The following is a 13292-nucleotide window of genomic DNA, read 5'->3' as shown; positions in this document are numbered from 1 at the left end:
ATGCTCATGGAGAAGCAGGCTAGTTAGAAGCTTAGTCCTAGTTCCACAGCTGACACTTAACCATGTGACTCAAGCCAATGATTAATTCCACTGTTCTCTGCACGTATCACCTAATATTTATTTTTAGCAATACAAAATACAGTTTTCTAAGAGGGACAGCTGTTGAATTACTGTTGCCATTACTATTAATCTCTCCAAAACGCTTGAGCATTCTCCCTCTGCGGTGGTTTGAATGAGAGCGTCCCCTTAGAGGCTCAGGTATTTGAATACCTGATCCCTACCTGGTTGCATTGTTTGGGGAGGTTTAGGACATACATGTAGCATTGCGGGAGGAAGTATGTGATTGGAGCTTTGACATTCAGTGTGACATTCAAATGTGCTCTCTCTGCTTCATGCTTATGATTAAAATGTGAGCTCTCAGCTTGATACTCCAGCCACCATGCCTGCCTTCTGCCATGCTTCCCCCATGATGGTGACAGGCACTTATCCCTCTGGAACCATAAGCCTACAGCCCTTCCTTCCATCAGTTGCCTCGGCCATGGTGCTTTACCACAGCCACAGAACAGTAACTAATATAGCCCTGTTCTTAGAGGACTGGTTTCTTCATATCAACTGGATATAAGATTCAAGCTTGGCCCGGGCGGTGTGACGCACACCTTCAGTCCCAGCACACAGGAGGTAGAAGACAAATCTCTGAGTTCAAAGCCAGCCTGGTCTACAGGATGAGTTCCAGGACAGCCAGGGCTACACAGAGAAACCCTGCCTCAAAAGAACAAAATCAGACAGACAGACAAAGAGACTTAAGCTTGGCATTGAAGACCACTGTTTCCTATTAAGAAATCACCACAGAGGATTTCCATTGCAATGCTTCAATATGCTAAATCAGAAAGGGTTTGTCAGCACAGAGAAGTACTCAAGAAATAAGGTTTTCTAAGTCTTCCTTCCCATTTACTATCATAGTAATGGGTATCATCCCATTACTATGTAATACCAAGTCATGCACTAATAGAACTGTGTTACACGTAGGCATTGCTCTGAAAAGAATAAATATGGACACTACTCAGCCCTTAACCTCAAGTGTGTCTAGGTAGCATACCTGCTATGTCCTCAGGGCCTTACTCCCTCTCCACTTCATCCAGAGGAAACATGCCTGGGTCACCATTCCCTCAGAATAAAAACCAAGGCTTCTAGTAGCCAGTACAAGATCCTACAAGAACTGGACTACTGTCCCCTTTAAGTGGTGAACCCTAACCCAGGTGTGGGCTTCAGGGCTAACAACCACACCCATCTGAGGACCATGTGCAGCAGCTTTATGCCAAGGTGCCTTCCACAGAGGCAGCAGGGGCTTTAGGTTCCACCTAAGAGAAGCAGGACCGCTGCCCTCAGCTCCCTGGTCATTTTGCGCTGGTATCTTCCATACAACCACTGAGAGAGCGCCAGGTAGGGCACGGCGTAAGGCAGCAGACAGACTGGACTGAACTGGGGAAGGATTCCCATGCAATTCTAGGCTTACACTGTATATGGTATTTAGTATCCTACTATTAGGATAACAGCCCCAATTTCACCCAGTTTTTTTCTATGAAGAATGGAAAACTGTAAAGTTTTTTAACAAAATAATCTCTAAGGATTTCCAAGAGGGTCTGAAACCTTCATCTACAGGCTGTGGTATAGGGGAGTAGAGGGCAAAGAAACAGAACACGACATATGAAAGACATCATGGAGAGAATAGGGCTAATCAGTAGATGTGGGAATGAATGAAATAGAAAAGGCACAGAGGAGAAGCAGGAAAGCCACCTGAGGGATGTGTTTAATTAGTTTATAGAAAATATGAAGACCTGGAAGACAAGAGAATATGTCAATAATAATTTTGTCAACTGTTTTGGTTTAAAATGTATTTTATAAAGTAAAATTAAAGCATTACCCTTCTGAGAATGACTAAGATAAATATATTCAAAAATATTGTGTGGTCTTATTTTACATTTAAATTAACATTTTTATAAACATCCTTATATAGTAAACATTGTAATAACTAAATAGTTCAAAGATTTCTACTTACAGTGATACCAAGAGAATGGACTTCTCGTGTACTTGGAAAGAAAACAGAAAGAATGATAGTGCACAGCTAACCTTTGAGAAAGAAGAGGGTGAGACACGATTCAGCAGTGTGAAAGACGCATCACTGTGATTACAAATCTAAGTAAACATCCAACTCAAATTCTACCTACTACCTAGAGGTAAAAACCAAACAGAACTTTCATACTACTTAACTAATTTTAAGTGTGTACATTTAAAAAGCCAATAATAATTTTTGAGCTGGTAAGAGGGTGCAGGGTGAATAAGGTGCTTGCCAACCCAAATTCAATCCCCAGGACCCAGGACCTACATGGTGGAAGGAGAGAACTGGCTCCCACAGTTTATCCTTTGAACAGCTGTGGTACGAGTAAAGCCTCCTACCCCAAAAAAATATTAATTAAATAAATGAAAAACAAAGCGGAGATTATTAAAAGGCTATCTAACCATCTAACATGGTTGTGAAACTCAGCTACTCATAAAAAAAATCTACCAAGTACAGGAGATTATACAACAATCAAACCCCATCACCCCTTGGAACTTGGAAAACTACTTAAACGCTAATGGGGCCAGCAAGATGGCTCAGCGGGTAAAGGCCTGTGCTGCGCAGCCTGATGACATCCAGGGCCCACTTGGTCAAAAAAGGGAGCCAACACCCATAAGCCGTCCTCTGCTTTACACTATCACACTATCACACTCACACACATACACACACACACACATACACACATACTCACACACACATACACTCACACACACACACATACACACACTCACACACACACACACATACATATACACACACATACACACATACACACACATATACACACATACACACATACACACATACACTCACACTCACACTCACACACATACACACACATACACACACATAACACACATATACACACATACTCACACACACATATACACACACATACACACACTCACACACATACACACACACATAACACACATATACACACATACTCACACACACATATACACACATACACACACTCACACACATACACACACACATAACACACATATACACACATACACACACATACTCACACACACATATACACACACATACACACACACTCACACACTCTCACACACACATACACTCACACACACACACACACACACACTAAATAGATGTAAACTTGTTAGGTATAAAAGACAAAAGGGTCAAAATCTAAAACTGAAGACAAAACAAATCTACGGCATTGTTTCTGTTTTATGAAGTCACGGGTTTGTGGGGGGCTCTTGCTGCCGAAGCACAACTTAGACCCTACAGGTCACTCTGTAAATGCGCTGACACTTCCTACACACAACACCCATCCCCTTTGCTCCACTCTGCTTTGTCAGTGTTGGCAAAGCAAGGTACATGTCAGCTGACCACGACAGTAACTTAACTGGTAGCACTGCCAGTTAAGACCTTCAATCACATAATACCCGTCTCAAACCCACTGGCTTCCTAGTACCCTTACAATAAAATCTGCACTCCCATGGGATCTGTCCTTCCTTCACTCAACTTCGCCCCAACCACTTAAGCTTTATGCTTTAAACGACCCAAAGGTTTCCGTTATCCTCTGCCCAAATCTGTCTCTCTGCCTGTCCTTCGTAAGCCTCTCAACCAGACATGACATCTTCTGAAATTACCCCATTTTTACCTTGTTCTCACCTACCCATGACACACAGAAACAGGCAGGGACACACGTAACATCCATTCCCCGCCTGCTGTCCTTCCATAGCTCAAGCTGTCTTCTGCCTTCAGCTGTCCACAAGTTGCAAGCCTTGCCTAACCTCCCACAGCTGACTGAAATCCCACTTGTTCAGCAAGACTGCAGTCTCCTCCAAGACCTCACCCTTCACCCCCACATCACAGACTTGGTCTGTACCAACCAAACAGTGCCACCTGCTCAGCAGCATTAGACGGACATACGGACATATATTATTGCCACCTTTGTGACCTTCATTAACCAATCAACACAGAGCAAAAAACAACAGTTCTTGAAGTGAACTAAAGATTCTGATTGATCAGCCTAATGCCTCATCCAGCATCTGCAGGGACAGTCTTCAGTGTGTCACACGACCAGTGCTTTGTTCTGCAGCCCACCCAATCCTGCTCCAAACAAGAAAGTCAGTTATAGCAAGTATGAGGTATCTTGAGAAAAATGAGGAACTCACCAGAGTGAATCTGAATCCTTTAGCAGAGGGCTGAACTGTCAACTTTATGCATGCAGGAAGCAAGCTCAAAAATGTGAAGCAAAAGCTAAAAAGCAATAAAAAGTGTTTCCTGAGTTAGAAGTCCAGCTAAAACAATTGCCTTTTAAAGTAGAAAGATTACAGCACTCAACAATCTAAGGTCTCAGATTAAACTAGAATGTGACTGAAACATACACATTGAAGTGTATATACACTTTTGCACACAATTCTGACATAATACAAAATTAAACAGTACTGAGTATTGTACATGTCGTTCAGCATTTAAAGTCATGTATGATGTATCATGTAAAATGTACATGTAATATCATGCATCATAGTTGCAGGTCAATTACCAAACACTAGAAAATAAGAAAACACTATCAGACCTAAGAAGACAACTCTATTCGAAAACTTTACTCCCAGCAGAGTCCTGGCCCTCACTCCACAAAAGTTGAGTCTTTTTCAACTCCAGAAAGAACCAATCATAAGAGAGTGTGTCGTGATTTGGTCTAATGCTTGTATTATTTTAATTGGGTCCCCAAAAATTGTAGGAGACTCTACATTTAAGACACTGAGGGTGCCTGCCCCCAGTTGTTTTTAGTGGTAAATGAAGTTTCCAGGGGCCAATGGCTAGGCAGGGAGACAGAGGCAGAACTTTTAGCATTCCAGGACAAAGGACCGAGGGAGTGCAGAGAGAGAGCCTCCATGCCGAGACAGAAGATGACAGACCAGAGAGATGCCATACAGAGAACACAGCCCTGACACAGGTGTTGGGAAACTCTGCACAAGGGGCCTGGGTCCAGAACATCCAAGATGGAATACAGGTTGTAGTAAGTAATAATTCAGGAATATCAGAGGGGAGAGTGTGTTAGCCATGTGGAGGTTTAGAAATGACCCAACTATTGAGCTGTTTAAGACATTAAAATATAAGGCCATGTGTGGTGTCTTTCATTCGAGAACCCAAAACAGGTAGTGATTTGGGTTGATTTAAATAGAGATTAACTGGCTACCACTACAGATGGCACCCAAAATGGGGATCAAACCCATGACTGAGATTGCACACAGAAAGGCAATACTCATCTGCTAAGTGAAGTCAAGCAATGGTGAGTCTGTCCTGGGGGCTTAGCAGTCACCTGGAAGCCCTCCTGATAGTCACTGCCAGTCAGTTGCATTTCCTTCCCAAGATATTGCTGATGTCTACCCTGTGGACTTGAGGCTTCCTTAGCCAGACCCCCACAACTCCTCACAATTGCACTAGCCCATTCCTGTGAGAAACTCACACACTCGATAATCTCTAATTTGCTGTACTTTTCTGGCTGATGTTGGCTGCACACCTATAAAAATCCTGATTCTTCAAAATAATATTGAATTATATTTAATATATGTTCTACTTAAAGGAAAAAATAAGGCGAATGTTCACATAAAATAATTCAAACTGGGGAGGGGAGGAGGGAGACCAAAGGAGGAGGAAGAGCTGGGCATAATGGTGTGCGCCTTTGATCCCAGCCGGGGAGGCAGAGGCAGACAGATGGATCTCCGAGGCCAGTCTAGGCTTCGAAGAAAGTGTGCAGACAGCCAGGGCTACACAGAAAAACTTTGTTCTGGAGGAAGGAGGTATAGGACACAGAATTTTATGGTACTAAGTGGAAAGCCACTAATAACCTGCTCAGATAAATAGCAAACTACCGTGATGTTTTTGAGGAGTGGCTTATAAAGAACTATATAAAAACTTCGTCAGTTACCTGATTGCTATCTGGATGTGACGAGGCAAAATGTCTTTAATCTTCAGAAAAACATTAAGGCTGCACCAAATATTGGCTACTTTATCCTTTAAAAAAAGATTTGTTAGTTTTACATTTTTATATAATTGAAGGAAATATTAAACCCATGAAGAAAAGCCTATAATCTCCAGGTAATAAACTTTCAAGACATGAAACTTTCATTCACATTTATAAGAAAGTACATTAAACTCTTCGAGCACTAAGAATACATGCTCGCAGCCTCTAGCATTTTCCTTTTTTGAAGTGCAGATTACGTAAAGCGTCAGTAAGCTATAATCTACATTCTAATAAACACTTAATACTAAATAACAGACTAGAAGCCAAAAGCTCCCCAAATTTATAAAATAAATATTAATTACATTTGCCCAATTTTATTACAAATTTAACTTCCTGTCACATTACCTAATAGGTACTAGCAATGACAATACTAATTGCTAATAAATCAAGAAGTTTCAAAACATTAGCACTTGTGCTAGGCTCACTCAAGATGAAATTTGCTATTTCAGCTCCCCAGATAATAGAATCTATCCTCTCTCACATTTGCAAATCTCACAGCGGTGCAGGCATGATGACATCAAGAGAGTGATGGCCTCTAACTAGTGTTCTGCCCACTTCCTCTTCTGGGTCAAACACCAGATCTAGAGCTTCTGGGGTTGAGAGCAGTGGGGGACTGGTGATACACTGTGAATGTGCTTCACACCATCCCACACTTACCATCATGGACACTGAGGGGACTGGTGATACACTATGCCTGACATCATCCCACACTTACCATCATGGACACTGAGGGGACTAGTGATACACTATGCCTGACATCATCCCACACTACCATCATGGACACTGAGGGGACTAGTGATACACTGCCTGACATCATCCCACACTTACCATCATGGACACTGAGGGGACTAGTGATACACTATGCCTGACATCATCCCACACTTACCATCATGGACACTGAGGGGACTGGTGATACACTATGCCTGACATCATCCCACACTTACCATCATGGACACTGAGGGGACTGGTGATACACTGTGAATGTGCTTCACACCATCCCACACTTACCATCATGGACACTGAGGGGACTGGTGATACACTATGCCTGACATCATCCCACACTTACCATCATGGACACTGAGGGGACTAGTGATACACTGCCTGACATCATCCCACACTTACCATCATGGACACTGAGGGGACTGGTGATACACTGTGAATGTGCTTCACACCATCCCACACTTACCATCATGGACACTGAGGGGACTGGTGATACACTATGCCTGACATCATCCCACACTTACCATCATGGACACTGAGGGGACTAGTGATACACTGCCTGACATCATCCCACACTTACCATCATGGACACTGAGGGGACTAGTGATACACTGCCTGACATCATCCCACACTTACCATCATGGACACTGAGGGGACTGGTGATACACTATGCCTGACATCATCCCACACTTACCATCATGGACACTGAGGGGACTGGTGATACACTATGCCTGATATCATCCCACACTTACCATCATGGACACTGAGGGGACTGGTGATACACTGTGAATGTGCTTCACACCATCCCACACTTACCATCATGGACACTGAGGGGACTGGTGATACAGTGCCTGACATCATCCCACACTTACCATCATGGACACTGAGGGGACTGGTGATACACTATGCCTGACGTCATCCCACACTTACCATCATGGACACTGAGGGGACTAGTGATACACTGCCTGACATCATCCCACACTTACCATCATGGACACTGAGGGGACTAGTGATACACTATGCCTGACATCATCCCACACTTACCATCATGGACACTGAGGGGACTGGTGATACACTATGCCTGACATCATCCCACACTTACCATCATGGACACTGAGGGGACTAGTGATACACTGTGATGCCTGACATCATCCCACACTTACCATCATGGACACTGAGGGGACTAGTGATACACTGCCTGACATCATCCCACACTTACCATCATGGACACTGAGGGGACTAGTGATACACTGTGATGCCTGACATCATCCCACACTTACCATCATGGACACTGAGGGGACTAGTGATACACTGTGATGCCTGACATCATCCCACACTTACCATCATGGACACTGAGGGGACTAGTGATACACTATGCCTGACATCATCCCACACTTACCATCATGGACACTGAGGGGACTAGTGATACACTATGCCTGACATCATCCCATACTTACCATCATGGACACTGAGGGGACTGGTGATACACTGTGATGCCTGACATCATCCCACACTTACCATCATGGACACTGAGGGGACTGGTGATACACTGTGATGCCTGACATCATCCCACACTTACCATCATGGACACTGAGGGGACTAGTGATACACTATGCCTGACATCATCCCACACTTACCATCATTGACACTCTGTGACATTGAAGATACAGCAAATAACAGGTAGCTTTTGTATTTAAAAAAATAGTCGAGTTTTTCTTTGCTTTAAGGGTATTAAGATTTGAAATCACAAGTCTGTCCCATAGCAAGTCTATGAATGCCTGACCTCAGTTTTCTATCTGTATGATAGGGAGGACGACGACCATTTTAGAGCTATAGGGACCATGAACAATTATGTGGCAGGGTCTAGCACTTAATGAGTGATGTTAGCCACAATGGGGATCATCAACAATATCTATACACTGACCTGTCACACACCCCTCTACCTTCACAGCAATAAACACAATACCCAGTCTCTTTCAAAATGCTTATCCCACCCTCTTGCAAATGCACTGAAAATATTTTATAAAAATTATCTATTCAAAACTTAGAAATGCTTTCTAATTCTTTTCAAAAGAAATGTTATTCAAAAGCAAATTATCTATAAATATGTTGTCTCTAAGTTTATTAAAAGACCTTTTGTTCCAGAAATAAATGGTTTGTTTAGCTTAATTACTAATTCTAAATGATCAAATTATTCATGCAATAAAAGTTTAACAAGAGTGATTAAACTAGAATTAAATGGAAGGCTCTCATTAAAAATTACTACAGATGAAGGTTATATATTTCCTAAGAAGGATGAGATCTTTCTGAGGCAAACAGGATTATCAGCTTAACAAATAACTGTGGCAAACAAAGAGGAGATCATAAACCAACACAGTGGCGGGCTTGTTAACTAACTCAGTGGCTGTGGCATCCAGTGCTCTTTTATTAAGGACCAATCTGACGAGAAACAATGTACAATTGAATTATGGACCTAATTATGGCAAAAACATTACCTATTCATATAAGGCACTAAAATCTGCCAACTGAGCGAGGGACGTACACTGGGGCGAACAACAGACGGGCTGACTGGAGGGGAGATGGGAGCTCCTGTTCCTGGTGTCCCCTGCACAGGCTCCCCAAGGCTACAGAGGAGGTCAGCCATAGAAAAGGATGGGTCCATTCATCATACCTCAAACAATCCGCGATCAACAGGGAAGAGTCTTCTCACGACCTGCAGGGCATGCTCCCTTTCTGTCAAGAACGGCAGCCAACACAGAAGGAAGGAGGCCACGACAGTACAGGCTATCCTAATGAACAATGCAGACCTAGAACAAAGAGGCAGGGTGAGCAGTAAGACAGAGAGAAGGGATGTGAATATCATCTGGTACCATAACTACAAGTGTAACAGTATTGTCTATCAATACTACCCATAAAGATTTAAAATGGGACACCGCTAACAACACAGCTGAAAATGTCACCACTGTTAAAAGACTCATTTCTCCAGCCAAGGATCCACCAGTACCCTAATTAGCATTTAGCTTGGATGCCGTTGCTATAGGCATGAAGGGATGCAGCCTTAAAGAAAACTGTCCAGTAGGAGTATTTCTAATGAGCAGATAGCATGACAAGCTCTAAAGGGATGGCACTCTATAGCCATGCTCTGCAAACCTGCCCACACTGCCTCCAAAGTGTAAGTTGGTCACTCGGTCCTGTAGTTATGAAGATTTACAAGAATACAGAACATGGCTCAACAGCTTTCCCCCCATTCACCCATGGCCAGCACACTTAGGAGAAACTACCAAAGCCAAAGACCACCTTCCTCCAGATTAAGTATGCAAATAAATTCCCTGAAAATTTTGAATTCTATGCTTTGAAAGTTACTTACCCCTTTCCTCTGAGGCCTTTTTTAAAACATTTGCCAAGTAAAAAGCAAAAAAATGGTAGGGAGTGGTAAAGCTCCATCTGTTTATAATTTAGAGCTAAGCAAAAGGCCAATGACCCTAGCAGGTCCCAGTCACAAGACACTCCAAGAACACCCCACAGAGCAAAGCCAAGACTCACAGAATTATACATGTTCCTGTGTCAAGGAAATCACCTCAATTAAGAGACAGGGCTTACAGTGTATAGGGCATATTTCATTTAAACATAACATCTGTGTACAATAAAAGCTTACTTCTAAATGTGAACTGAAAGCATCAAAGTGTTAAAGAATGTCTACAATATACACGAAGCTATGTCAAGTGTGCTAAATCAGGTCGCAGCAACTGACGTGTGAGAGCTGTAGGTACCACAGCCTCGTTCTGGTAAACTACTCTACAACGTGCCAAATCTAGAGAATAAAACTATTCTGGTAGCAAGCTTAATTATAACAATTACTGTTATCCCTTATACTATGTGTTAATCAGATAAAGAATCAAGAGAAAAGGGGAGGAAGAGAAGGAAAATGTTAGTTAGAATTTCAAAATATGTCTAAGACGACAAATGGAATAGAGGTGTTAATGGCAAAGACAGGGTAATTTTCTATAAAGCACAGAATAAAAAGCAAAGATGCAGAAAAGGGACAGTAAAAAAAAATCTAACAACTGAGCTCCTAATGTGTGGCTGGTTTCGTGTACAGTTTAATAAAGGATACTGAAAATGTCCATAGTCGATAAGAATGAGACCTGGGTACAGCAATATGCATAGCGCGCTGGCGATCTGTGAAGAAAAGTGTGGTGGGTGAGAGATTATTGCCACAGCAGAGTGGTGTGCACCATGCACCTAACATGGTAAGAGTGTCCCACCCTCCTGAGACACTGTACTTCCTTAATCGAAATATTCCTCCTCACAAGTCACCTACTAAGACACTAAAGTTTTCCTGGAGGCAATAGAAAATACTTAAATAAAAAGTAAAATTACTGAAAGGGACTTTTCATCTGGTCGTTTGTTGACTCTCGCTGTGTAGCTCTGGCTGTCTTACAGCTCACTGTGTAGGCCAGGCTGTCCTCAGACTCACAGAAATGCACCTGCCTCTGCCTCCACAATGCTGGAATTAAATATGCCCTCAACACCACACTCAGAAAGACAGTTTTAATCTATTAATTGGCTATGTAATCAGCCAATGTAAAATTCTCAAGGAAGGAGACTTGAACATGACTGTGGACAGACACACAAGCCAGCTCAAAATTCTGATGTTTGAGCTTAGCGCAGCACGGCACAGGTCAACTGTGAGGCAGTTCTACAGTTCAGTGCATTCTGTTACTAGAAAGCACTTAAAGTAATTACTGTAAGTTAACTGTTGTTCTTTATATGCAAATTAATCAATAGAAGATAAAATATTCATTATCCTACGTACTCCCAAAGATCAGGGCTTCCTCAAAGTCGATCCTAAATAGGCTAGTAATAACACCCACATCCAGAGAGGAAATGTCAAGCAAGGTTAGCAGTTACCTTTCTCTTAGGTGAGATTTCTTTTAAGGAGTAACAGTACAAAAGCACTGCGGGTATATAAATGAGCAAATCAGCAGCGAGAACTGAAACACAAGCAGAGAAGACGAGTTCATCAGGATCCAGCAACCCACCGCCTCCGTCCTCCTACAGCCTCCACCATCCTCCTACAGCCGCCTCTGTCCTCCTAGATCCTCCTGCATCCTCCTACAGCCTCTGTCGTCCTACAGCCTCCACGGTCCTCCTACACCCTCTGCTCCCTCTGCCTACAGCTGATTATAAACGCTGCATCACTAGACAATGTCAGAGTCATGCACTTGCTGCTTTCTTAGCCATCAAATGAATGCTCAAAGCAGAGGAAGACACAGTATATTCTCTCTATCTGATATTCAAAATACTCTGCTCAAAAGAACAACTTGAAGGAGAACTTTTAGTGGTACTATTTATTAAAACTTATAACTATATAAACTTTTATTAGCTGATGCACAGAAAAAAGTTGGAGAAAGTCTCATGAGCATCATTTTACCCATCAGTAGGATGACGCCTGGGGCTTCATGAGTTCCAGATCAGCTATAAGAGAATAAAAGACCCCAACTCCAAAAAAAATAAAAAAGAACTTGAGAGCCCTGGGTAGGGAAGGAAGTGGAAATACACACAAGGTAGGTGTGTGTCTGTGTGCATGTGTGTGTATCTGTGTGTTTGAGCATGGGATGGGGTGGTGGGGGACAACAGAACAGAGACAAAATAAAAAGAGAAAAAAACAGTAGTCCTTTTAGAACAAAGGACAACAGTACTATCCAAGAGTCTGCTATCCTGATACAGGAAAGAAATATGTAATGCCTAGCACTCTCTTTAGGGCTGCCCTAAAAGCTGTAACTCTTGGAAACACAGATGCCACTTTGGATGCTGTGAACCATGGGATGAATATGCAGTCAAAAAGGGTTAAAGCACTGAAAGCAGGAGAGATGAGAAAAGGACAGACAGACAGACACAGGTCACCTCCTGGGCCTGAAAGTCTGTAACAGGTAAGCATATTGTGTACCTAGGCTAATTAGCAACAAAAGGTGTGAGCTAGAATAAAGTCTCAGTTGGGCAATGCTCTCACAGAAATCAAGGCTTTCACTTTCAGCCTCCTGGAGAAGCACACAGAGATGCTCTGTGTGCTGGGGATCACTGTGGATGGGGATACAACCCAGTGGCAGGGGCTTGACTGGCAAGCCCCTTGGTTTAGTCCCCAGCACCACTCAGTGACAGAGAGGGTGTCTTATGGACGGTTTAATGTTTGACCCACACAACATATGGAGGCTTGCCTTGAGAAAGGCCGAAGGAGCCTGGGACTAGTGCCCTAAAGCAGTGCCATGAACAAGTTCAGTTTCTTTCTTTTTTTTTTTTTTTTTTTTGGTTCTTTTTTTCGGAGCTGGGGACCGAACCCAGGGCCTTGCGCTTCCTAGGTAAGCGCTCTACCACTGAGCTAAATCCCCAGCCCCTTCAGCTTCAGTTTCTTACTCTCTGACTTACGGCAAGTTTCCCACCTCA

At 42.8% G+C, this 13292-nt stretch overlaps 1 protein-coding gene across 5 annotated transcripts in view; it reads right to left on the bottom strand.

Annotated features, from left to right (window-relative positions):
* Positions 1-13292, bottom strand: part of Alg6 (ALG6, alpha-1,3-glucosyltransferase) — an 85951-nt gene that overhangs the window by 47913 nt on the left and 24746 nt on the right. For 4 of the 5 annotated variants that reach the window (XM_063287948.1, XM_063287949.1, XM_039110268.1 and 1 more), the window contains 7 exons: positions 11760-11842; positions 10963-11027; positions 10216-10401; positions 9520-9655; positions 6033-6118; positions 4273-4357; positions 2057-2127 (listed from right to left, as the gene is read on the bottom strand). In XM_063287948.1, coding sequence (XP_063144018.1) covers positions 2057-2127; positions 4273-4357; positions 6033-6118; positions 9520-9655; positions 10216-10401; positions 10963-11027; positions 11760-11842 — 712 coding nt within the window. The remainder of the gene's footprint in view (positions 1-2056; positions 2128-4272; positions 4358-6032; positions 6119-9519; positions 9656-10215; positions 10402-10962; positions 11028-11759; positions 11843-13292) is intronic. The other variant, XM_039110269.2, reaches the window with a different exon arrangement.

This window comes from Rattus norvegicus, chromosome 5 (assembly GCF_036323735.1).
Source record: "Rattus norvegicus strain BN/NHsdMcwi chromosome 5, GRCr8, whole genome shotgun sequence".
NCBI lineage: Eukaryota > Metazoa > Chordata > Mammalia > Rodentia > Muridae > Rattus > Rattus norvegicus.
The sequence above is the reverse complement of the archived record's forward strand: the minus strand, read 5'-3'. Positions and strand labels throughout refer to the sequence as shown.